The 24,188-nt window shown below is 60.7% G+C and overlaps 1 protein-coding gene across 1 annotated transcript; it reads right to left on the bottom strand.

Annotated features, from left to right (window-relative positions):
• Window positions 1–100: 100 nt before the first annotated feature.
• On the bottom strand, window positions 101–22,199 carry STRA6 (signaling receptor and transporter of retinol STRA6). The gene is made up of 19 exons (XM_020286082.2): window positions 21,252–22,199; window positions 20,378–20,495; window positions 16,710–16,776; window positions 16,342–16,427; window positions 15,066–15,205; window positions 14,705–14,728; window positions 14,350–14,516; window positions 12,921–13,034; window positions 10,674–10,741; window positions 10,423–10,499; window positions 10,087–10,148; window positions 8,741–8,903; window positions 5,585–5,660; window positions 4,536–4,669; window positions 2,930–3,047; window positions 2,756–2,857; window positions 1,999–2,162; window positions 1,485–1,637; window positions 101–922 (listed from the first exon to the last, which is right to left on the bottom strand). The coding sequence occupies exons 1-19, from the start codon at window positions 21,295–21,297 to the stop codon at window positions 753–755; spliced, it is 2,049 nt and encodes a 682-aa protein (XP_020141671.1). The 5' UTR covers window positions 21,298–22,199; the 3' UTR covers window positions 101–752.
• Window positions 22,200–24,188: the final 1,989 nt, after the last annotated feature.

Genomic DNA, 24,188 nt, shown 5'->3' on the forward strand with positions numbered 1-24,188 from the left:
CAAACTACCCAGGCCCACGACTGCAGTCTTGGCTTACTGAGCGTGTGGCGGGGTTGCCCTGCGTACCCCTCCCCTAGAAGGAGGACCGTTTCTCAGGAACAAGTTTATTACAGGAGCACACTAACCTTTTTCATAATAGCTACAGGCACAAAAACTACAAAAATACCTGGCTCTCAAGTGTGGGCAGCTCGGTATGGGGCCTGGCCTGAGTCGTGGCTTGGGCGGCCTTGCAGGCCAGAGGCCCCGGAGACTTCCAGCCACACCCTAGGGAGACAGGGAGCTTGGGGAGAGAGGAAGCGCCGTGGCTGGCTTGGAGGCACAAAGGCAAGGCTGGAGTGGGGCTGAGCCGGAATGCAAGGCAGCTATGCCCTGCATCACCTACCCTGTCCGATCCAGAGAAGGCTTCAGGGAGGCTCTGCAAGGCTGGCGGCAGAGCCAGGGTGGGGAGGGGCCTGCAAGTGGCTGCCCAGCTCCACTGGCTCCTGCCCCAAGGGTCCAAGGCACCCTTCGCTTTCTCCAGGGCTCCGGCTGGTGCTCCAGGCACGGGGGCAGAGCAGAGGCCCCCTGAGGTGCACAGAGGAGACAGACGTCCACCCAACCGCGGGGGTCCCCGGGGACCTGCGGCAGGGCTGTGCGCAGGGCAGGCTGGCTGCTGGGGCTGCAGCGGTGCTGGGAGAGCCAGGGCAGGAGTGGGGTGGTGGGCAGGAACGCGCCACGGCACAGAAGGGCAGGTGGGTCTGCGTCCCCTGCCCTCAGGGCGGGGTGCCGTTGGCCCGGGCGCCTGGCTGGGCTGTCTTCCGGAAGGCCTGCAGGGCTGGGTTGCGCAGCAGCGTGTAGGCCAGGCCCCAGCGGGCCCTGCCGCAGCCGGCCCTGGGTGCTGCTCCCTTGGTTATGGGGTCCTTTGGCTGTAGCAGCTGTAACCCTGAGAGGAAAAGACCTTTTGTGGGTCACTCAACAAACGCCCAGCCAAGCCTCCCCAGCCACCATCCCTGAGCAGAGCGCCTGAAACTCCTGAGCATAGTGAGGGTGGCCAGCCTGGGGTTCCAGGTGGCAGCTCAGAGTGGGAAGTGGGGAGACTCCTCTGTGGGGTACAGAGGCTGCTTGTAAAGGCTTGGCATGTCACCCTGCAGGTGGCAGACAGAGAGGGAGTGATGAGGTCTATGGGGGACGACACACTTCCCGGGCAGCAGAGGAGGGCAGCTTCCTCCCTGCAGGGAGAGGTGAGGGTTGCGGGGCTGGCCTGGGTGGCGGTGGGCACGCCAGAGCCCCTCAGCAAGGCAGCCATTCGCTCTGTGTGTACATATGGGGTGTGCTCCTGTCGTGGAAAACATTACCCAGAGACCGGACTGGGAGGGGCGACCACAGGCCGCCAAGGCAGAGAGGCAGCGAGAACGTTCCTGGCGCTCACTCTGGGTGGGGTGCATGCCTCCTTCCTGGGAGAAGCTGGTAGGCTCGGTTCCCCCCATCTCCAGAAGGGGGCACACCTTCTTCCTCCCCTGGCCTGAGGCTGTCCTGGGGGACTGGCAGGGTCCAGGGCCGGGGGCTCCGTGCTCGCAGGAGCAGGGTGCAGAAGGCTGTCATGGCCGGATGCGACTGGCTGACTTCAATCTTCAAGAAGTTGCGGTATGTGTGGTAGCCTGGGGTGCGGCAGGGGATGGCAGCGCTGAGGACAGAGGGCCCCCAGCAGACCAGGGGCACCCAGACAGCCCTAACCACACACGGGGAGTGTGCAGGCACACCCTGCAGCCAAGCATGTAGACACGCCGGGCACGTGGCACACACATTGTGCGTGGGCACACGGGGACCTGCTAGCACACACCACGCCTGGTGCGCGCACTGCAGAGCCACTCAAAGCACGGTGCAGTGGTGCACAGGTGGCGCGTGTCACGGACATCTTCGTGAACTAGTCAGCACATGGACGGGGCAGGGCACACCCCTCCCTCGCCGCTAGGGTAGCCTGAGCAACCCCGCAGCCCCCGGCCCTGCTCAGGGACTTACCGGGGTCAAAAGTGGCGGCTCTTGGGGGCAGCAGGCTGAGGTCTGTCTGGCCGAGGTGGACAGCGTTGTAGAGGGCAGAGAGGAACACTCGCCATGCAGCCACCACGGCGCCCACCAGCACATTGATGGGGAAGAGAAGAAAGGTGGCTGCGTAGAGTGCTCGCCTGGGGTGGGGACAGAAGAAAGGCTGAACGGGCCCCCCACCTCGGTCACCCTCCCTAGGGTCAGGGTCAGACCCAGATGCCCAGAGCTGCTGTGCATTTCCAGAGTGCCTACTGTTTACCGGGTGAGCCTTCTGTGCACCCGACCCTGTGCTGGGACTTGTCCACTTGGGTCTTTCTGTGAGCCAGGTGTCTCCCACCTCCCTCCTCAGGTCCCCTGTCCACTAACTCTAAGTCTGTCTCGGGGCCAAGGTTCTCCTAGAGCCTTGCCATCTGCCAGGGACCCTCCTTCCCAAAAAGGAAAGAGGCACGCGGTTTGGAGGGGACTGAGGATCCAGGGAGAGCAGCGCTGATTCCCAAAGCAAGAAAGACTCATGGGTATTTCTGGCCCCATGACAGGTATAGAGAGGTATTTGAGGAGGTTGGGCCACTGTCCCTTTTCTCTGTAGGTAAGGCAAGCTTTCTACGGCCTTCTGGGATCCCTGATAGACAAAGTGGAGAGACAGTAATGGAGGAGGAAGGGCACAGAAAGAGAGAGACATGGGAGGAGAGGAGGCTGAGGGCCGAGGGAGCCACAAGCTCAGGCGCCACCGTACCGGTTGGTCAGCTCTGGACGTCCGTGATGAGTCTCCAGGAAGAGCCAGTGGGCCGCCACGTTCTGCAGGGTCACAGCCAGGGCCAAAGTCAGCCAGAAGGGCCTGCGGGGGGGTGGGAGGCGGTGTCTGTTGGCAGCCCTCTGGGAAGGCCCGAGCCCTCCTCGCCTCACTCACCACGAGGACTCCAGGAAGCGCAGGAGCGGGAGGCCCCTGCCCTGGAGCACAGGCACGAACACCAGGAAGGCCAGGGCTGTGGTCCCCAGGAAGAAGATGATCTGCTGCACCAGGAGCCCTGCCAGCGGTGGAGAGGCAGAGGGACAGGCATCAAGTCCTGTGGGGCCATGGACCACCCCTGCCACCCCCAGGAATTCAACGGCTTTGGAACTGGGCAGATCTGGTTTCAGATCCCTGCTCTGCCATTGCCCAGCTGTGCCGCCTTCGGCAAGTTACTTTACCCCTCCGAGCCTCAGTTTCTTCTTCTGTAAAATGGGGATAGTAGTCCCTACCTCAGAGGGCTGTTATGAGGATCCCATGAGATAGTGTCTGTGGAAACTCTCCGAAAACCACAAAGTGCTTTGCAAATGTGATTAATATTTTGGTCTAGTTGCTCCAGAGTTCTTGGGGATAAGACCACATTTTAAACAAACGTTTGCATTCCTACGATCCAGAGCCTGGCCTATGGTAGGTGCCCAGGTGTGTCTATTGCAATAATCTGGCCACTTGATTATTTGGGATCATGTGTACAAAGGGGCTTGGGAGGCACAGTATACATAGAGTCTACCAAGAAGAGAAACTGTGACTTTCAGTCCCAGTAATTCCTCCACTTCTTTATCATCCTTCTCCAGCAAAGTGGGAACCGAAGGGGCCGAAGCGGGGGGGGGGGGGGTCAGGCCCTTGGATTTGCAACCCTGGCCTGGCCCCCAGCATCAGAGTGCTTTCTCCCTGCAGTGCCCAACGAGGGGCTTGAAACTCAGGGTGGGGAGGGGTCCTAGAAGGTTATTTGGTTCAGATCTCTCAGGGCAGGACCCCCTTTGCAGATGCCAGCAACATCTGAAGAACTCTGCTTGCAGACGCCCGGCAAAAGGGATCTCATCACCTCTTGAAGTGGCCCATTGTGGCACAGCCCTTCCTTATATGAGCAGGAATGGGCCACCCTGAACTTGCCACTTTCAGACCTGGGTCCACCCTTCATGTAAACAGCTGGTGGCACCCAGGGTTCATTTTCATCTGAAGGGTACCCACTTCCTAAGGGGCTCCTACACCCCCCACCCAACCTGAGCAGCTTCCTGAGGGCAGGGAAGGCAGGGTAGGTCCCTCCGCTTGCTCTTGCCCCAGAGCCTGCCCAGCACAGGCAAACACTCAGGGGCAGCAAGGACCTGCTGAGAGGCAGGGCGCAGTGGCTCACGCCTGTAATCCTAGCACTCTCGGAGGCCAAGGCAGGAAGATCGCTTGAGCTCAGGAGTTTGAGACCAGCCTGAGCAAGAGTGAGACCCTGTCTCTACTATAAATAGAAAGAAATTAGCCAAACAACTAAAAAAAGATAGAAAAAATTAGCCAGGCACTGTGGGGCATGCCTGTAGTCCCAGCTACCTCGGAGGCTGAGGCAGGAGGATCGCTTGAGCCCAAGAGTTTGAGGTTGCTGTGAGCTAGGCTGATGCCACAGCATTCTAGCCCGGGCAAGAGAGCAAGATTCTGTCTCAAAAAAAAAAAAAAAGGACCTGCTGAGTGCCTCCCCCTCCCACACTGGGCCCTGGCAGGGTGTAGGGGCAGGGGAGCTCACCAAGACAGGTGAAGGCAGTCTGGTAGGCGCTGAAGCTCATCCAACAGAATATGGCTTGGCGGGAGGGGTGGGGGCTCCGGGGTGGGGGACCCAGGTCCAGGGCAGCCCCTCGGTGCAGAGCTCGAAGGTTGACCCTGGGGCGGGAGCAAGGGAGCCAGGGACCTCAGGGAGCAATACACACTCCCTCAATTCCTGCTCTGAGCCAGCCTCCAGCCGGACTTCCTTTTTAATTACATGCCATGGCCATTGGCAGGGAAGCCAGAGCTGTGGAGCCCAGAGGAGGCCACTAACCCAACTTGGGAGTCGGGGAGGGCTTCCTGGAAGAGGCAACGTCTGGGCAGAGTCTGAAAGGGTGAATAAGGGAGACACAACCAGGCAGAAGTTTCAACCAGAGCCAAGTCAGGAAAGTGGGAGGCCACAGTGAGGGTGGAAGTGACATGCAGCTCAGCCACAGGGCGGGCGTGAGGAAGGCAGGGGCTGGGGGCCTTGGATGCCAGGACAAGCAGTGCCGGCCCTGTGGGGAAAGGTCCCTGAACAGGTGGTCTGAGGCCTGGCGACTGCACAGGGCATATGGGCCCGTTCTCCGACACTGGTGAGCGCCCATTCCTCCCCTCCCACCCACCCGCCCCGCTCTGCCCAGAATCCCCCACGAAAGGGCAAGCCAGGCGGCGTGGCATTCAGACCCGCGCAGCCACGGCTGCCTCTGACCCCTCTCACGTGAGGCCCGCGTGCTCCCTCTCCTGCCTCTTCTTCCATCCCCAGGCTCACGCAGGCTGCCTTCCCGCCCCTTCTCCCCTTCTCGCAGGGCCAGCTCCACATGCTGCCCAGTCGCCTGTGCCTGTCACTCACCCTCACAGACAGGAAGGCCCGAGGGCAGCCCCGCCCCACCTTCTCCTTCCACCCAGCGCAGACAAACTCAGGGGCCTCGGTGGCAGCCTGCCGCAGAGGCCTGCCCTCCCTCCAGCCCAGGCCTCCCCACAGGCGCTGCTAGTCGGGGTCCTGTGGGCCCTTCCCTGCTCCGCACTGGCGAGTCAGAGCTCGCCACTAACCTGTGTGCTGCCAGCGAGCGGACCAGGACCAGGATGGTGAGTGAGCAGGACAAGACCAAGGCTGAGATGTAGCAAACTGGAGGGCAGAGGGAACAAAGGGGAAGGTCAGGCCTTCAGGGTCTCCGGGGTCCTCTGAGTCAGTGCCAGGGTGGTTGGTGCCTTGGGGGAGAGAGCCTGTGCCACACCCCACTCTCAGTGCAGCCCTCTTGGCCACACCCCCAGTTCTCAGATCCAGTGTAAGTTGATGACCCTGGCCACCCATCCTTCCCAGTGACATATGGTGGCCGAGATGGGAGAGGTCAGCTCTGAGCCTGGAGACCCAGCCCTCACTCTGCTGCTGCAGCTCCACTGCTGTGAGGGCCACCGACCTGGCGTCTGCCTCCAGCTCCACCGCTTCGGGAGGGCACTCCAGCGCCCCAAGGCTCGCTTTGCTTGTAAACATACGGCTGCCGTGTTATCATCTCCCAGGGTAACAGGAGACTCGGGAGAGGCCTTTCCCAGCCAGCCACAGTGCCGGCAGCGACGCAGAGGGTGCGCAGCCATCTCCCAGCAGATGCAGAAGGAGCCCGGCGCCCGCACCCTGGCCTGCTCAGTCAGCCCAGGGAAGTGTCCCTGGTGCCTGTGTCCGCACCAGGAAGCCGGAGCAGGGCAGAGCAGACACACAGGGACAAGGCAAGCTCTCAGGCGCTACAGCAGGATCACCTGGAGCTGCTAAAACTCCCCATCACACCTGACAGGTACATCAGAATCCCCGTGGGCGGCACCGAGCCCTGGCTCTGCGAAAGCGCGGCCGCGACTCCAGCCTGCAGCCAGGGCCGGGAATGCTGCTCTGGGGCTTTCCGAAGGCAGAAACTTCATGACTTATTTCCATCAGCAACGGATTGAGATTAATCAGTCACCGGCACTGACTGGTGGTGCTCAAACTGCCTGCATCGGTCACCGCGGACTGCGCAGCCGCAGGTGCCGGGCCCCACCCTCCGAGCTTCCGGTTTGGTAGGTCTGGCGTGGGGCTTGAGCGCTAGGAATTTCAAAGTTACCATGGGTTCCCAGGCACAGCCAGGGCTGAGAACAGCCTACAGAAACCTGGGGCCTTGCTGCCGGTCCTGGCTCCCTCCTCCAGTGGCCTCACAGGGACACGTGTCTGAAAAGCAGGGCCGGGAGAGAGCGCGGCACACCCGTAGCCCCGGCCTCTGCATTGCCTCTCTGGAGCCCGCGGCCCCGGCGCAGGTGCACCCCGCACATTTGCTGCCAGGAAGAGCCTCTTGCTGAGCTGGGCCAGGGCAGAGACAGGCTAACACAGGGTGAAGGGTTAGCAAGCGTCCCTGGCATTTATCTCCACCTGTCCACCTCCTGCCTCTCTCTCCCTCCGTTGGCTCCAAATGTGGGTCCCTCCAAACCCTGTCACCATACGATCTCCTTTCTTTGCTGCCTTGGGTTGGGATCCTGTACATGCCCCTTCTGGGCTCTGCTTTGGGGATCGATCTGTGTCCCCTCTCCTGATTGGGGGCCTCAAGGACAAGGGTGCCTTTTTCACTTACAGCACCCATCTTGCAAGTAGGGAAATTGAGGTCAGGAAAGGTTAAGCTGCTTGCCCAAGGCCACTCAGCTTGTAAGTGACGGAGCGGAGGCTGTAATCTAGTCTGGCTGACTCAGAGTCTGAGCGTTCTGTGAATCATGCCAAGCTTATGGTCCAGTGCCAGGTGGCAGCCCTAAAAGAAGCTGTCAGAGCTCAGAAGACACTAGCTCCCTAGGCTGAGAATAGACCAAAGGACTCCCAGACCCCAGGCCTAGACTGCTGAGTGGCTTTGGCAGATCTCTAACCCTCTTGAGCCTCAGTTTTCTCATCGCAAACTAGGAGAGTAAAACACCACTCTCTTTGGCCCCTGCATCCAGGAAGATCCAAAGCAGGAGAGTTGTGAACTGGAAACTGCATGGTGTGATCACAGACATAGGTGAGATGCGCAGGAGCAGTGTGCATTGCCCGGGACGCGTCACTTCTTGCCCCAATTTTCTGCTTTGTGAGGCGGGATCAGTGATGCTGACCTAACGAGGCTGCTAAAAGCAAGGCCCAAGCTTGGATGTGGGCTGACCTGGGCCATGTCTGCTCCTGCCTGTGACCCAGGTTGCAGCCAGCTTAGAAAATCTCCCTGGAGATGCCATTTTTCAGCCCACCGGAACTTGTCACCTGTCCAGCAGCAGTTCCAGGGCAGCCTCCAGCGTGAGAGCTGAGGTGCTCAGGAAGGTCAGGGAGGGAGGCCACCACCCCACTCCCTGTCCCCTCCCACATTGCCAGCATTCCCAGGTCTGCAGGACGAGGACGATGTTATTGGTCAGGAAGAGCTGTAGAGCAGCCACACCTCCACCTGCAGTGCAGGCTGCCTGAGCGCCGACCTTTGCATGTTACTCCTCAGAAGCCAGGGTGCCTGTACCAGCCTGGGTCCCCAAGTCAGCTGAGGGTGCAGCCCCACAACTCCTGGCCACCCGGCTTTGTCTCAAGGTGGTGGAGAGAGCCCAGCCCAGGCTTCAGGAGTCCTGTGTCCTTTTGTCCACTCAGCCTGCTGGATGGCCTTAGGCAGACCCTCCCCACCTGTCGAGTAGGGGCACTTCTCAGTCCCCTCCACGGGGCTGACGGGAGGGCCTGGCAGGTGGGGTAGCAGGTGGCTGCAGAAGGCATCAGACCATAGACGGCAAGGCGGGGGAGGCTGCCTGGTCTGAGGACTCACCCTCGGGGAGGAGTAAGGAGACACAAGAACGGAGACAGGGAGGGGAAGGGAAAGCATGCCCCCACCCTCTGCAGGCCCTGCCCTGAGGACCAGCTCAGAGAGGCTGGCCCACTGCCTCCTTTGCTCCTTTGCCCGCCCCCAGCTCCTCATCCCATGGCCTTTGCCGCCTCCATACCCGGAGAGCTGGTCAAAGACACTGGGGTGGGGGTGGGAGATGCAGGAGGACTGACAAGGAGCAGGGGCCACTGCGGTAGTCCCTTTGGGTTTCATGGAAGCTCCACCTGCCCCTATTTGGAGATGAGGCTGTCAGGACCCAGAGAGTGGAAGAATGTGTCCAAGGGCTCCAGGGCATCTGTGCAGGCTGGGGTGCAGCGCTGGGGTCTCCTGGCTGGTGTCCCCACTGTGGCCCTCAGGGGCTCCCGGGAGGCCTCACCTTCCAGAGCCCACAGATAGTGCTTCACCAGTTCCACCACCTCCTGCCTGTCCTCTGATAGCACGATCCCAAAGCCGGCCAGCAGGTAGGAGACGTCCGTGGTGACCCCTGCCCGCACCTTCTGGATGGTGGGGATCACGCCCACCAGCAGCAGCAGGGCCACCTGGAAGAGCCCACAGTGAGGCCACCAGGGCCTGGCCGCGCTCACACTGGCCACTCCCACCCAGGAGAGGTGTCTTCTGTGCTCACGGGAGGCCGCGGGGGAGAGCGTGGCGCACGCAGGCTGCAGCCACACGGCCACCACCCGCCGAGGTCCTCACGCCTCCCAGCAGCCAGCACAGACAGGCCCAGCAATGGCCCACTAGGCCACGGATGGGCCTTCAAGCACTGCAACTGTATACAGTTGGCCCTGTGTACAGTGGGAAAAACCCGCAATAGAAAATAACAACAACAAAGAATAATTCAAATTTAAATAGCACAGCATAATAACTGCTTGCACGGCATTTCCAGCGCGGGAGGTGCTATGAGTAACCTGGAGACGGCGTGAGGTGTCTGGGGGTGTGCGTCGTTACGAGCAAACACTGCCCCATTTTATATCAGGGACTGGAGCACCCTGGATTTTGGGATCTGTGCAGGTCCTGGAACCACTCCCCTACGGATACTGAGGGACAAGTGTCTCTACACCTCCATCCACCCACCCATCTACCCATCTGTCGTCTATCTAAACTTCAGAACATAAAATTCCCGATTTTTCCATGTTGTAGAAAGCAAATGAGGACAAGAATTAAAGCTAGACAGACAGGATTCAAATGGCCACTGCCCTGAGACATTGGCCGTGTAGGAACTTGGCCAAGTCAAATTCACCTCTCTGAGCCTCAGTTTCCCCACCTGTAAAATAGAGAAAATCCTACATTCCTACCTCTCAGAATTTTAATTTTTTTTTTTTTGGATGTGGTGGGGGTTCGTTTGTCAAACATATTAGCTCACTGAATCTTCCTAGCTACTCAAAGAGGAAAGTGATTTTATTTATTTCCTCCATTTTACAGATGAACTAACAGGTACAGAGAGGTTGAATAACTTGCCCAAGGTCACTAGGAGGTAAATAATGGAACCCGGATGAAAATCCATGTGTATGTGGATTCCAAAGCTCTCACTCTGAGTCGCTTTGAATCAACAGGAGTTGACGCCGCCCGCCCGTCGGGCAGCCGCATCCCGAACCCGGCCAGAGCAGCCGGCCAGGACTGCGTGCGGTGCATCTGGAGAGCTGAGTGGGGCCTGAGCTGTTCCAGGCGCGGGGACTGAGAGCAGGTCCAGAGGCAGATGGCACTACGGGGTGCAGGACATACCTGGTAAATGGCCGTCCCTGTCAGGGTGGCTGAAAGCACCAGCTTCAGGGGGAGGCGGAATCCTGCAGTCCCCAAAAGAAGGGGCGTGGTGACCAGCACAGCACCAGCCAGGTCTGGGAGTCCCCATTCCGCCCAAGGGGCCCAGGAAAAGGGCCAGGGCTCCCAGGACTCAGGACCACCAAGGCCAGGCCAGGGTCTTCCCGTATTAATGAGCTGGCAGTTGTCCCTCCCAGTGACAAGGATTCTGGGGAGCAGGAGCCAGCCCTCCACTGCAGCTGTTCTGTGCAAGGGAGGCTGAGGTCACGCGTCACTCTTGGCCTTGGCGCCCACCCTTACCTCTCTGTGGAGTGTAGACGCACTGTCGGAGGCAGGCCCAGGCCCAGGGCAGAAAGCCATGCTTGGGGGAGGGGGAGCTGTAGAGAGACCCAGGCGGGCGGTGGGGCACTCAGGAGAAGCCCCTGCCCCGAGGGCAAGCCCCTGAGTCTGGTCACCTCTCGCCTCTGCCCCTGCCCTGCTGCCAGTGCCCGCCTCCCACGCACCCCCGTGAGCAGTCCCGCCGGCCCGCCCAGCCGCGCCTGGGACCCCACCTGCTCTCCAGCGTCTTCCTGCGAAGGAGGGTCCTCAGGTATTCCTCAGAGTCGCTGCTCCGCAGCCCCTGTGAGACCGGCAATTGGAGAGCAGATGAGACCTGCTCGAGCTGTCCCTGGGGCTCTGGCTTGGGGTCTTGGAGCGCCCCCCAAGTAGATGCCCTGGCAAATCCTCCTGGCTGCGTGGCAGTGGTGGGTGTGAGGCTGACCTGTGGGATGAGTCCGTGCCCCTTGAAGCCGCCCCTTTCTCTTCCACAAGTACAAGGCCAGTCAGTCTCCTATGGAAAACCCTCAATGCTGGGAAGTTCTTCCTAAAATCTATCTCCAACTCTCTCTTGCTTTACTCAGTCACCTCCCATCACTGCTTTTCTTCCATCCCTCAGGCCTCTGCTAGCTGAGAATGGGGTGAAGCAGAACTTATGTCCCATGGCGCATCCCTGGCCAGGACACAGGATGGGGTCGTTCCAGGCCAGACCCCCCAGGCCTCTCCCCCTGCTGCCACTCAAGGGAGATCACAAGGTGGCCGGATTTGTCTAAGCCACATTCCAGGCCTTAAGCTGCCCACGAAGTGGCAGAGGCCCATGGGAGGATGGGGTGAGGCCCTGACTAGTGTCACCTGTGGCCATGGCAACCCTGGGATCCAGGGGAGGAGTGAGTCAGCTCGAAGCTTGATGAGGTCCTTTGAGGCTTAGACCTCTTTGACCAAAGTCCAAAGAGGATTTTGTTCCCCTCGAGACCTGGGAGGAGAGGCATGCGTGGCAGGAGGGTGAGGCAGAGGAAGTCCTGGAAGGGGAGGTAACGGGACTCAGCGCGGCCCTGCGTGTCCCTGGGGGGCCACGCCGTCTCCTGGGCCAGCTGTAAACCTGAGGGGCCATGGCTTCCCAGGAGGACTGTGAGCATCAGGGCAGGAGGGACACGTCTCAGAAGCCTACTGCCTACCATGAGAGAGCCACACCAAGAGTCAGTGGCCTCCCCAGTCCGGAGGGGCCTGTCGGGGACCCAGGGCTGCCCCTTGGGAACCTGAGCTCCCCGCTTCTCCTCTCCTCACTCTCCATCCACGGAGCTGAGACCCAGTTCCAGCCCAAGTGGCGCATGCCCTGAGCCGGGCCTCGCTTCCGGAGCACCTGCTCCTCATCCACCTTCTCTCGGTCAGCACCGGGCACCGCCGCCTCCCTGTCGCCGGCCTAGGTGCTTCCCGCCAGCCCCTTCCTTCACCGCCTGTCTAGAGAGGAGCCCAGCCCTTTGGCCTCTGCGTCCTCCGCCTTTCCTGAGACCGTCCCCCTTCTTTGCTGAGAACCCAGGGGAGTTTTCCTCCCCTCCCGCCCCGGCACCTGTGCTCCCGCTCCATGCACTCAGAGGAGCCCGCTGTGTTTACATTGCACTGTCTGCATTAGCCATGGCTGCATGCATCGCCCCCACCTCTCCCGCCCAGGGACCTCCTGCAGCTCACACCCACGTCCATCAGCTCTGAGGCCACAGCACTGAGCCCAGGGCCTGATGCAGGGTAGGTGCATGGAAGTCTTTGTAATAAGATCCCAATGTCTTTTAAGAATTCTCTCTTACTATAATGTATCCACCTGTCCATCCAAAAATTCAAAACATTTGCTGAGTATTATTGTGGGCTAAGACCTGCCCAGTGCTGCAAACACACATGAACAAAGCAGACAAGACCCATCTCTGCCCTTCCCTCAGGCTTCTTCCTGTGCCGCTGCTGTCTTCTCCTAGTCCCTCCCTACTCCAGATCCTCCCTGGCCTCCAGGCCTCACTAACCCCCACCTCCTCCAGGAAGTCTCCAGGATCGCCCCTTTATTTGATGTTATCCAATCATGTCTGACCCAGAGTTGACTCATGATGCAGTTCTGCCCCGGGTGCTCCCTGCACATCCCAGCATGTGGAAAGCTCTGGCTAGGCACAAGGCTCCAGGCCCGTCTCATTTCTCCATGGGTCCTCTGTTTCAAGAACAGGGCTGTGATGTTCCTATCTCCTGACCCCGTTCTCCTTTCAGTCCCTACCGTTCATCTGACCCAGTGCCTCAGGTGTCCTGGGTGCAAGTCAAGGGCCCAGTCCAGCCTTTGCCTGCGGAGGGAGGACTGAGCAGTCACTCAATGACTCAGCAAACATTTTCTGAGCACCTGTTGTGTACCGGGCCCTCCTGCAGGCATGGCCGTGGACACTGGACCACAGACGGGGTGAATTCAGGGTGTCTTAGGTGTGAGCAGGGCCCACCCCAGCCCTGTGCCCCTTTACCTCGAAGCCTGTCCGGCTGAAGCTCCTCACCAGCTGCACCGGGTACCAAAGGCTCAGGAATGCGAGGCCCAGAAGCAGAGGTAGGGAGGCCAGCAGGGAGTAGTACTTGTAGATCTGGACAGACAGACGGACAGACAGACCTACCTTCTGCCTTCCTCCTCCAAAGACAACCAATCCATTTCCCTGCCCACCTCTCGCTGGGGCTCTGAGGATGTCTGGGGGGCGTGGAAAGGCTTCTGATCTAGATCCCCCAATCTGCCACCTGCTCACTCTGCCTTCTCAGGCCCTGCAGAGGGGCTCACCCCTCCCCCAGGCTCCTGGGCTCCCTTGGACCTGAGAGAAGCCAGAGAGAGGAGGTCACGTGACCCCTTCTACCCACCCCCAGGGGTGGAATGAGGGCAGAAACGGAGGACACCACTTTCTATGTTCCTATGTTCCTGGAGCGCTAGAACTCAGGCTTCTGAAAATCGGACAAAAGCCTAATTTTGTCCACATACGGTTTGCAACATGGGCATTAGGGAAGTACATCCGCTACACCTCCCAGGACTGAGGCCTTGCTGGAGCTGGGCGCCTGATGTACTCATTCATTCATTTGTTGATTCAGCATGCATTGAGTGAGAGCTCAGTACGCGCCAGGTCCTAGGTGCTGAAAAAGACCCACCAAGTCCTCCACCTCAGAGCAGCCTCCTAACTTTCACCTCCACCATGAGGGACTGGTGGTGTTGTCACCTCCATTCACGGGTGGGGAAACTGAGTCTCAGAAAGGTGACATTGTTTTCTCAAGGCACTTAGCACCACCTGGCATTATTTTGTTTGTTTATTGTGTTTCCCCCTTTGGAATGACAGCTCTTGGGAGGCCAGGGACTTCCTTTGTCTGTTTCACAATGGTAGTCCAGTGCTTGGAAATGTCTCTGGTACAAAGTATGTGCTTCAAATATGTTTGTTGAATGAATGAATGGGTGAGTGAATGAATGAAGTAGTAGAGCTGGATTTAAACTCAGGTTGTCGGGCTCCAAAGTCTCCTGGGGTTCTAGACTAGGTGGCTTCACTACCAGTGAACTGGTCCTGAGGGTCTGGAATTTTCCTTTCAGCCCTCGGAGACCATCCCCCAACTCGGCACTGGCAGGTCTCCAGCCTACTCTGGCCTAGCAAGGAGCGAAGTCTGGGGAAACTAACGGGGTGTTTGGGCTGCTTCCTCCTGCTCTGCCCACCCCCCGCCCTCCTAGACTCGAAGCTCCTGAGGGCAGGGCCCAGCTGCCTCGCCCCTGCTGCTCCCACAGAGAAGCTGGGCTTGCCTTTGCAGGAGTGGCGTCCCCCGCGTGAGGGACAGGGCAGGGAAGCCAGCACAGGGGCAGATGGAAGGGCACACTGGTTTCAGTGGCTGCTGTCTGCTCCCGTCCGCCCTAGGCCATGGGGAGTCAGCAGTTACCTGGGGTGCCTGGGGACACTCTGCCCTCTGCCAGACCTGGACTCCAAGGTGGGCCCAGGACAGCACGCTGCCGAGCAGGTGTGCGGCTCTGTGGCCAGCCGTGGCACAGGCGGCCAGCGGATAGCAGAGGGCCGCGCAATAGAGCAGCCCCAGCATCTTCCAGGGCCCTGGAAGGCGAAACAGGCAGAGACCCGTGCTGGGAGGACATGGTGGGGCTGGGTGAGCCCATCCCAGTCTTTCTCCCGCCTCTAGCTTCCAAGCCCCTTGGCAAGTTCAGCGGGCAAGAGCCCCGGGTTCAAATCTAGTCAAATCCAGACGCTGACTAGCATCAGCTCTGTGATCTTGGACAAGTTACCTCTTGGAGTCTCAGTTTCCCCATCTGTAAAATGGAAATAATCATAGCATGTTAGCAAGGCCAAAACAAAAAGGTTTATGCACAGTGCTTAGCGCACAGTGCCTAAGTACTTAATAAATTAAACTACTACTTATTATTGTTCCCTTCTCTGACCCTCAGTTCCCTCCATTATAAAATGGGGCTAGTGTGCGTGCTTCGCAGAGTCATTGTGAAGACTGGGTGACCTAGAGAGGTCATGCTGCCTGGTAGTGGCCCCTCCCATCGATACCCTTTCTTGTTACTGTCACCTCCTCGAGCCAAGCTTAACACCCCAGGACCCCTCCCCTGGTCCCATCGAGCGAGCCACAAAGCCTCTGGGTACCTGGGCTGGGCGGCCAGGCGAGGCTCAGGAAAGGCAGCGGGTCCTTGTCAGGGAGCAGCAAACACAGGGAACTGAAGAGGACCACGAAGACAGCAGCAGGCACTGTGCGGGGCCTGTCCCCAGCCAAGAAATCCACAGGGCTGGACAGAAGCAGGGGCAGGCAGGGGGCAGTGGCTCAGCCCTACACCCTCATTACCCATGTTGTGTTCCATAAACCAAGGGATATAGTCAGCCCCACTTTCCAGATGGGGAAACTGAAGCTCCTTCATTCATTCATTCATTCCATAGGTATTGTGGAGTGCCTGCTGTCTACCATCTCAGGGCCCTGTGGCAAATGGCCCTGGGACACACACAGTGGGAGCAAGCCCTAGCACTGCTCCCTCCACCCACCCTGGAAGCTCCAGGAAACAGCTGCCTCCACACGAATCAGTCTGTCTGTCTGGGCTGGCAAAGCTTCAGAGAGCTCAGCGAGTCACAACATCCTTGTGCAACGGCCGCCGCCCTAGGCGGGGTGGGACCCGGGTCAGAGGTTAGACAGCGGCCACAGCTGTCCCAGGCATCACCCCTCTGGGCTCGGGATAGGCCACTCAGACCCTCTGCTTCAGCATTCCGGCTTGAGCTCACGCTCTGAGAGCCCCATGCAAGCGCCCCCCACAGGCATGACAAGCTCTTTCGTGGGCCAACCAGAGACCCCAGGCTGGTTCCCCACAAAACCAGCATGGCAGGACCCAGCTGGGTGCACAGACGGCCCAGGTCTGGGGTGTGAGGCTGTCTAGCCTGGGGCTCCACCCACCACCTCCCCCACCCCTTTGGTCTCTACCCCACTAGCCTGCCCAGTCCCATCTCCTCAGGGTGCTGCCTGTCCCAGGCTTTGGTTCCAGCCATAGGGACCTGAGGTTAGTCCTCATAAATCTGCCTTTAAGCATCAGGGTCAGACGACAGCCTCGGGGAACGGAGGGTCAGGATGGCGTTGCGGTGGTCGGGTCAGCCCCGACCTGAGGGCTGCCTGAGGAGCCTCGGCCTGGAGCTGGGTCCTGCTGTGCTGTTTCCCTGGTCTGGGCGGGAGCCCTTTCCCGTCCTGCGCCACGGGAGCAGCTGGCCCCAGTGCATCCCTCCCCGCCCTCTGGGGTCCGGAACCACACCTGGAGGTGGGGGGTGGAGAAAGCCCCCAGGCTGAGAGAGGTTGGGGTGTCCCCGAGGCCAGACCTGGCTTTTAGGTACCTAACAAATCGCCCAAGTGTGCCCCTGAGCGGGGTGCCCATGCCACGGCACCAACCTGGGCAGGCCTGGCCTGCAGCGCCCACAGTCGGGCCGGAGCCGGCGGCGCCTCCCCAGCGTGGCCAGCAGCAGCAGCACGAAGATCTGAGAGGACAGCACAGGAGGGGCTTGGGTGCCCGGGCCTTCCCTGAGGTCCGAGTCTGAGGGTTGGACGCAGACCCCGGCACGGCCCCCACCTGCCCAGTGCCCACTCACATGGCATCTTGGGATGGCCAAGAGGTGACAGATGTCTGGGAGGTTGCACTTGGCCTGCATCCTGGTTTGGGTTCCCACCCTGGGAGAACTCCCAGATTCCTCCTCCCAGGGGCTCCCAGGGTCCAGGCCGGCTGCAGGTTGCAAGCCAGGCTGGGTTCAGGTTGGACTCACCGACAGCGAGGCGAGGCAGGCGTGGGGCAGGCCGGGCGGCACACTGGGGTTGCAGGAGGGCACTGCCCTGTAGGGCAAGCAAAGGCCAGCTCAGACCTAGGTAGGGCCCCCCTGGGTGAGCAGGTGAGCAGGTGAGTACAAGGCTGTCTACACTGAGGCTCCACCCAACACCTCCCTCAACCCTCTGATCCCTCCTACCCAAGCCTGCCCAGTTCCACTTTCTCAGAGTCATTCTGGGGCCCTCGTGTCCTGTAGTGTGCCAGCCCCATGCCGAGCTCAGGGGTTATAGGGCAAAGGAGATAGGAGGCTCCCAGGGGAAGCAGAGTGGGCCAGCTCGACCTGAACACCTAGTTTTGCTCACCTAGATGCTTCCATCCTCCAGGACCCACTTCATTCCTCCCCTTCCAGGAAGACTACCTGACTGCTCTAGCCTCCCAAACCCCTTCTCAGAACTGTCTATGGTCAAGCAATCAAGTAACTGGTATCTGAGACTGGACTGTGACTGAAATGATCTTTCCTGGACCCCCTCTTTTCCTATTTCCCTCTCATTAAGAGTCTCCATGTACAGCTGGGCAGGTTGCATACTGCACAAGGATGACCCACCAAGGTAATGAATATGGTGTGAGATTCAGGCCACACTGCTCACCAAGCCCTATGCAGCTGAATGTACCTAAAGGGGGGTCCTTTTCTAATTCCACAGAGGCTCCCTACAGCCTGGTGGAGGTCCTGTTCTCGCCTTGGCTGAGCACAGAAGAAGGCCCATTGTGGAGATGAGGAGATGAGTGAGGACAATGAAGGCCTCAGCTTCCCCGCCTGGGTCATGTGCCAGAGAAAGGAGGCTGGGCAGGAGCCCTGAGTGCAGGGCCGGACCTGCACCTGGGGGAGCAAGCAGGACTGGGTGCCCAGGGGGGAGTAGACCTCCAGATTTGCCCAGCTTGGCCTGGGAGTGCCAGAGGGAGGGTGGCAGTGTGATCAAGGCCAGTGAGGTGTGGTGACAAGGGCCTGAGACAGAGCCCCGACTGTAGCCAGGCCCTGCCTGCCCAGGAGGCTGTCTACACGCTGCATCTTCCCCGTGAGCTCCGAGCCCTGGGCCCTCTGCCGGGCCAGCCCGTCCCTCCTGCTTGCACTCGCTCAAGAAATCCCAGAGGGTGAGGGGTGGGAAAGAAGCCAGTCGCTTGGGCTTGTCCTTGGGGTGGAGGGGCAGCGCGAGTCCACGCCGTGGCGCTCCGTGCGGGCAGAGCTGAGCAGGCAGTGCAGGCGCCACTCCGGCCCGGCTCCCATCGTCTGGGCTCAGGCCTCACTCCCCACTCCCAACTCTGAGGCCTCTCAGCCCTGCATGCGCGGCCGGGTTTGGGCGCCTGCCCGGCCCCCTCAGCCTGCATCTCACATGACTGTCCTGCTCCGCCCTGTAGCCCTGGGCCTGGCCAGGGCAGGGACTCGGCAAACTGTCCCTGGAGCAGCTTGACCATTTCTCTGGGGCCCTCACCCCAAGCTAGGGACTACCTCCACCCCTGGAGATGCCCTCCACGGCCCTGTCTGGGGGAACCTCTGGCCCTTTCTGTACCACTTGAGGTCCCCATCTGACCCCTCAGCTCCGTGTGTCCCTTTCCTGAGCAAATGTTGGGTTGGCCCCGTGTTTTGTGCTGTGGGACAGGCAGGATGGCACAGACAGGGCACGGTGTGGGTGAGGGTGGCTCCATCCCAGGAGAGGCACAAGCAGGTGCTCGAGGACTCAGAGAAGGGAGAGGAACTTCGGGCAGGAGGAGGCGGCATCTGATTTGAGCACCTCTTTAGACAGAAAAGGGGAGGGCAGTCCCACGGACAGGGAAGAGCGGGAGGAACCCGGGCAGGAACCCAGGCAGCCGCAGACAGCAAGCGGGGCCGGCAAGGCTCCCAGCCTCAGTGCAGCCCGGAGCTCAGGGAGACCAGATTTCAGCAGGTGTGGGGGGCCCTGGGAGGCCATTGAGTGCCTGGATTTGGGGAAACTTATCTTGGCTCAGTCCATCCTGGCCTCTGTCGCCAGCGCCCACACCCCAACCCCAGCCCAGCTATGCGGAGCGTGCTCAGGCGCAGCGGGGAGCTCCGGATTCCGGATTCCGCAAAGCTTTGATGCTCCACATCCGTCCCTGTCCCTCGGGTGAATGACTCACAGAGCGAGAGGTGAGCCCAAGTTCAGCTCCTTGGGATTCCCCTGAGCTCCCAGCTTCCCACTCCCACCTTTGGGGCCAGGAGGATGGCAGGCAGCTGGCCTGGGTTTGGCCAAGCAAGTAGATCCAAACGGATCTCTCCATCCTTATGGCGCCAAGCCCTGCAGTGGGGAGGGGAGCTGCAAATTCCAGGTGCCACCCACGGTAGGGAGAGCGCTCCTATCTCCAGGCCCTGCCATGCACGCGGCTTCATTCCGAGACCGTGTCTGAACACCGCAGCTACACAGCGGGCTGTGGCACCTGCCCCAGCCGGAATCCAGGCCCTGAGGCTCCCAAGGCCACAGCTTCAGATTCTGGCCTTTGCCCAGGTTGGAGCTTCGTCCGCATGGGGTTCCTGGCCCCTCCCCCTCCACTCCCTGCCAGCCCGTACATACACAGAGGGGACCTGGGAGCCCACGGGCTCTGGAGGTTAGCCAGAGCTGAGTGGGGAGCACGCCCTTGCCAACAGCAGGCTGTTTTCCAGGGGGTCGGAATGCTGAGTCCTCCCAACAACAGCTCCTTCCCGCAGGCCCGGGTGGGACCTCCATCCCCCCTGGGTGACCCAAGCCCAGCCAGGCTGCAGCCCGGCCTCTGGGGAGGCACGCCAGAATTTTTCCTTCTCCAGTTTCGGGATTTGATGGAGAACAGATGTGTACACATCTGGCTCAGCAACCCCCCAGCCTCACCTTTCCAGTCCCCCAAACCCTCAGACAGCGCAGGGAGGCAGGGGATGGGGCCTGGGCCGGGGGAGAACTGAACTCTGGGTCCCACGCAGGCAAGGCATCCTGGCAGCGGGTCGGGGGCACAGAAAGCCCCAGTGCCCCTGCCAGCGTGCCCAGACTAAACAAAGGTAGGAAGGGCCTGGGCGAAGCAGCTGTGGCCAGTCCTCAGGTCCCCACCCTCCCCTGGGCTGGCCTGAGCACACTTGCTAGAGAACAGGCCCTGAAACCATCCAAAGACAACGAGGCGCATGTTTGCTCTCTGCCTTCTCCCCAGGCCTCCTTTCTCCAATTCTCTCCCCTCCTACACACCCCAGGCTGCCCAGAGAACCGCACGCCCCAAACAGTCACCACGGAGACCAGCAGCCCCTCGAAGTCGGGCCCCCTTCCCCCAAGGCCCCCAGCCTTCTCCATCCTGGCTGCGGGCCAGGATCACCCAGAGAGACACCCCAGACCTGTCGGCCGGAATCTGCAAGGATAAAGCCCAGGAATCTGTATCTTCAACACACCACACAGGTGCTTTGCAGGTGACCAGCCTGGCCCATGTCCCCCTCCTCAGGCACCTTAACAGCAGGGCAAGGGGTGTTGTTCTCATGGAACAGATGCAGGGACTGAAGCCCAGAGAGGCTGTGACTTGCCCAGGGTCACACAGCAAATGAGTGGCAGAGCCAGTCTCAGTAGCCGTGCCCAGGACCTCCCTCCCCCATTGGTAACCTCTGCCACCCCCGCGCTGGTGGCCGCAGAGCAGGGCCTCCACACTCACCCCTCCGGCTGGATCTCCTCGGCCCCGGGGGCCTCGTCAAGGTACCAGGAGTCGTCATCCGCTGCCCCGGAGGAGCTCTGGTTCCCTGCGGCCTCTGACGACATTCTCCGTCCTTCTCCTGTGACCCCCAGATGACAGAAAAAAACGCCACTACAGATGTGAAAAGAGGCTTAAGAGAGAAAAAAAGAAAGAAATCCCAAACAAAGAAACATTTTTCTTTAATCCTAAAGGTTACTTTCTTGCTTTTAGCTCTCTGGGAAAAGCCCGTGTGGGACTGTGGCCCTGGGCAGGCTGGCACGGAGGAGGGGAAGGTCCTCTCGTGTCCCTCCTGTCCTGTCCTGCCCAGTCTCGCCTGGTCCTGCAGAGGCAGTTATCCTCTGCCTCGAGGTCCTGGGGTCTTGCCGGAGCTTCTGTCTGTCTGACCGCCACCAGCAGGCCTTTGTTCAAAGGACCGTTTTCAAAGAAGGTTTGCTCAGTCCTAGCCGTCCACAGAGACCCCCCTTCCTTTCCCCTCCCCAAGCCCACCTAGATGGACCCACAGGCACACCAGGAGGGAGGCCAAGAGGAAGGAGCTGCAGAGATGAAAGGGTGGGCGGGCCAGGGGCAGCTCCGCATGGCCTGCCGGCCCTCCCAGCTGGCCCCCTGCCCCTCCCCATCTCTGGGGTCCTGCCGAGGCCCCCACCTAGCTCAGGCTCCCTTGAGCCCCTCCCAGCCTCAGCCTACCTCTCTCTGGCCCCTTTGGGCCTCAGTGATGGGAACACACCATAATCCTTGGCAAATCCCCCTCCTGGGGGAGGAGGCCCCAGCTCCATTGGCAGCCGAGCCCTGGAGGGGTGTGGCCAAGAGGGGCCGGCACCTGACTTCACACACATACCTGCCTTCAGCGCCTGCCCAGAGCTCCCAGCCTTTGCCGGCCACATCTGCAGTGGCCCTCATGTGAGCCCAGCCTTGCAGCAACCCAAGGAGACAGACCACGGGGGCTGGGCCGGGGGTGGAGGCAGGGACAGGGAGTCTGTCCATTCCTTCTCTTGGGGTTTCCACGAAGGCGGCAACATGTGTCTCACTAGTAAACCCTTTTTGTTCCTGCGACTTGATTTCACAAGGAGATAACTCACCCCCACGGGGCGGATGTTCTTTAAACACAACCAGACCCATGGGCAAGCAAGAAGAGCCCCGCCTGCCTCCCCCTCCTGCTGGCGGTGGGGGAGGGGAGGAGAGGGCTCCTCCTCATCCTCCCTCCACTAAGGAGCCCGACCTCTGGCCCACTCCCTCCCCTCTCCCTGGGCCCAGCCCCCAGGGAGGGGCAAGGTGCAGAAGAGGGCAGACAGAAGTCCTCAGGCCACTAGCCCTGGCCTGAAACTTTGAGGGCCCCTATCCTTCCAACCCCACAAGGGGCTTGGGTCCTGGCCCCACCCAGCTAAGGCATAATCATTCAACAGCTTTTTTGAAAAGACATTCATTCACTTGTTCGTTTAACATAAATTAATGGAGCCCTGCTGTGTGCCAGCACTGTTCTGGGCTGTGGGATGTGAGAGATTCCAGGGGGGAAGAGCAAAGTAAGTAGCCTCAGTAGCCTGAGGGTGACAAAGGGAAAGCACAGGGTGACCTGGCACTCCCGTGGGGACCGCATGTGGATGACAGAACTGGCCGAGCTGGGGGATTCTGAGGAAATAGGCTGTCAGCGGAGGTCTGCAGCAGGGAAGAGTCTGCCGGGCAGAGGGGCAGGCTGAGGGCGTGGGAGAGGGGAAAGTGCTGGGGTGGAGGGACAGCGCAAGGAGCAGCCAGGGCTAGAACTCCACACTCGGTGGCACCCGCAGGGCAGGATTAGAGCCTGAGTGCTCGATCAGCCTTGGTCCCTCCCCTCCTTCCCAAATGGCCCCTCTTCCAGGAAGAGGGCTCTGGCTCCCCTCCCCCGTCGCACAGAGATGCCCGTGCCTGCTGACTCAGAGCTGAACCTGAACTTTACTTGATGCCAAGCAGGAGCCCACACTGGTCCCTCTGATCCCTCGGGGTGGGGCAAACCTCGCCCCCAGGCCTGGGAGTGAGCTCCAAGGGCAGCAGGCTGGCCCTTCCTCCCGTCCCGCCTCCATGCCCTAATGCACAGCACCTGGCCCGGGGTCAGAGGGGGTCTGGAAATTGAGTCTGGCAAAGCCATTGCTTGTTCTGGTGACCATCGTTCATCTGTGGGCATGTCCCTGTCCCGAACAGGCTGTGTGCCCTGGGGTCCACCGCTGGGCTTCCGGAGCCCCTGCTCCAACACCAGAGCCCTTCACCGCTCGGGGCCCCAGACCTTTACCTGCCGAGCAACCAACTCCTATCTGATTTCAAATCTCCAGTTGGAGTCCTGTTCCAGACAGGGAGCTCACCCCTCTACAAAGCAGAGATGTCCCTGGCGGGTCTCTAGGCCTATCCGACACCATGTGCTTGCTTGGAAGGAGCTTAACTCTGCCTGCCTTGGGCCATTGTGTTCATTCATTCATTCAGCAAATGTCCCTCGTGCTGACTGTGTGCCTGGCAACGTTCTGCCCGCACCGCATGGAACTTGACATGCAGTGGGGTCGCGGGGACACAGCGTGGCTGGAGTGCTGGGAGGGACGATGACGTGGGGAGAGAAGACACACAGGAGGGCTGTGTTAGACGCGGTGTCAGGGAGGCCTCGCCAGGAGGGCTGTTTGCCCATACCTGCAGGGAGAGAGGGTGTGCTCCACGAGGCTGCCCGACGGAGCCTCCCGCAGCCCCGGCCAGCACACGGGCCCGGCCAGGCCCAGACACAGACCCTCCCCACAGCAACCTGGTCCCAACCCCGCCCTGCCCCCAAGGGACTTCCCGCGCACGCCCCATCCCTCAGGGCTGGCCCAGGGTGGGCAACACCCCGTCCCTCCTCTCTGGGGGAGGCAGAGGCCACCTCCAAGGTGGCCCTAAACAGAGGCAGGGAGAGCTTGTCCCGCTGCCCCAGTGTGGGCACAGCAGGCAGAGGGCAGCCTTGGCCAGGGAGCCAGTCCGTGGCGCGAGGCCAGTAGGGCGGGCTGGGGAGGCAGCCTAGCTGGGTTTGAGCCCAGGGCTGGAGTGTGGTCCGCAGTGAGTCCCTTCCCCTCGCTGGGTCTCACCCCCCCTCTGTCCAGCCTAGAGATTCTTCAACTGTGGGCTCTCCCTCCAGGGCCCCCACTCCCTGCCCTCAGTGACACCATGGCCCAAGAATGTGGAGCCAGCACACCAGTCACTGGCTGTAGCAAGGTCAAAGCCACAGAGAGCTGGCTGTGACTCCCCAGGCGCTCCCACTGCCTTCTGCCCACCCGCCCTCCCGGCCCCAGCTCTTCCACCCACCCTGGTGAAGGCAGGGGCAGGCTGGGTTGAAGATCCATGGATCCTGGGTGGCCGCATGGCTCCAGCTGGAAGGCTGACCCCACTTCTTGGAGTCCAAGGTACCTCCTGGGCTTGGGGCTCCCGTCTGCACAACGGGAAGGTGAGGATTGCCTGTGAGGAGGGTGCCACCGGCCAGACTGCAGGCTGCAAGAAGTATTTCTCCGAAGGCCTGGGTGGCAGAGTCCAGGCCTGCCCTCCAGAGCCGGCCTTACCGAGACACTCACACCCAGAGTCCAGCCCCCACCACCGGGAGAGGAGGCTGGGGAGTGGCATCTGGGAGACGGAACTGCAGAAGCCGGGCGCGTGGAGTGAGGAGATGGCTTGGGCAGGCTTGCAGGCTTCCCGGAGGAGGGGGCCCAGGAAAGATTGGAAACGGTAGCAAGGATGAAGTATAAGCGTCTTAGCAGGCTGAGAAGCGGAGTGTGAGAGGCGAGGAGAGAGCACGGCG

Source organism: Microcebus murinus, chromosome 6 (assembly GCF_040939455.1).
Source record: "Microcebus murinus isolate Inina chromosome 6, M.murinus_Inina_mat1.0, whole genome shotgun sequence".
In the NCBI taxonomy this organism is placed as follows: domain Eukaryota; kingdom Metazoa; phylum Chordata; class Mammalia; order Primates; family Cheirogaleidae; genus Microcebus; species Microcebus murinus.

Coding starts and splice junctions, on each gene's coding strand:
- STRA6 (XM_020286082.2), bottom strand. CDS start 21,297: ATGTGGCCGGCAAAGGCTGGGAGCTCTGGGCAGGCGCTGAAGGCAG. Junction 14,517..14,704: donor GGAAACTGAGACTCCAAGAG/GTAACTTGTCCA, acceptor TTCGCCTTCCAG/GGCCCTGGAAGATGCTGGGG. Junction 2,858..2,929: donor CGCTTCCTGGAGTCCTCGTG/GTGAGTGAGGCG, acceptor ACCCCCCCGCAG/GCCCTTCTGGCTGACTTTGG.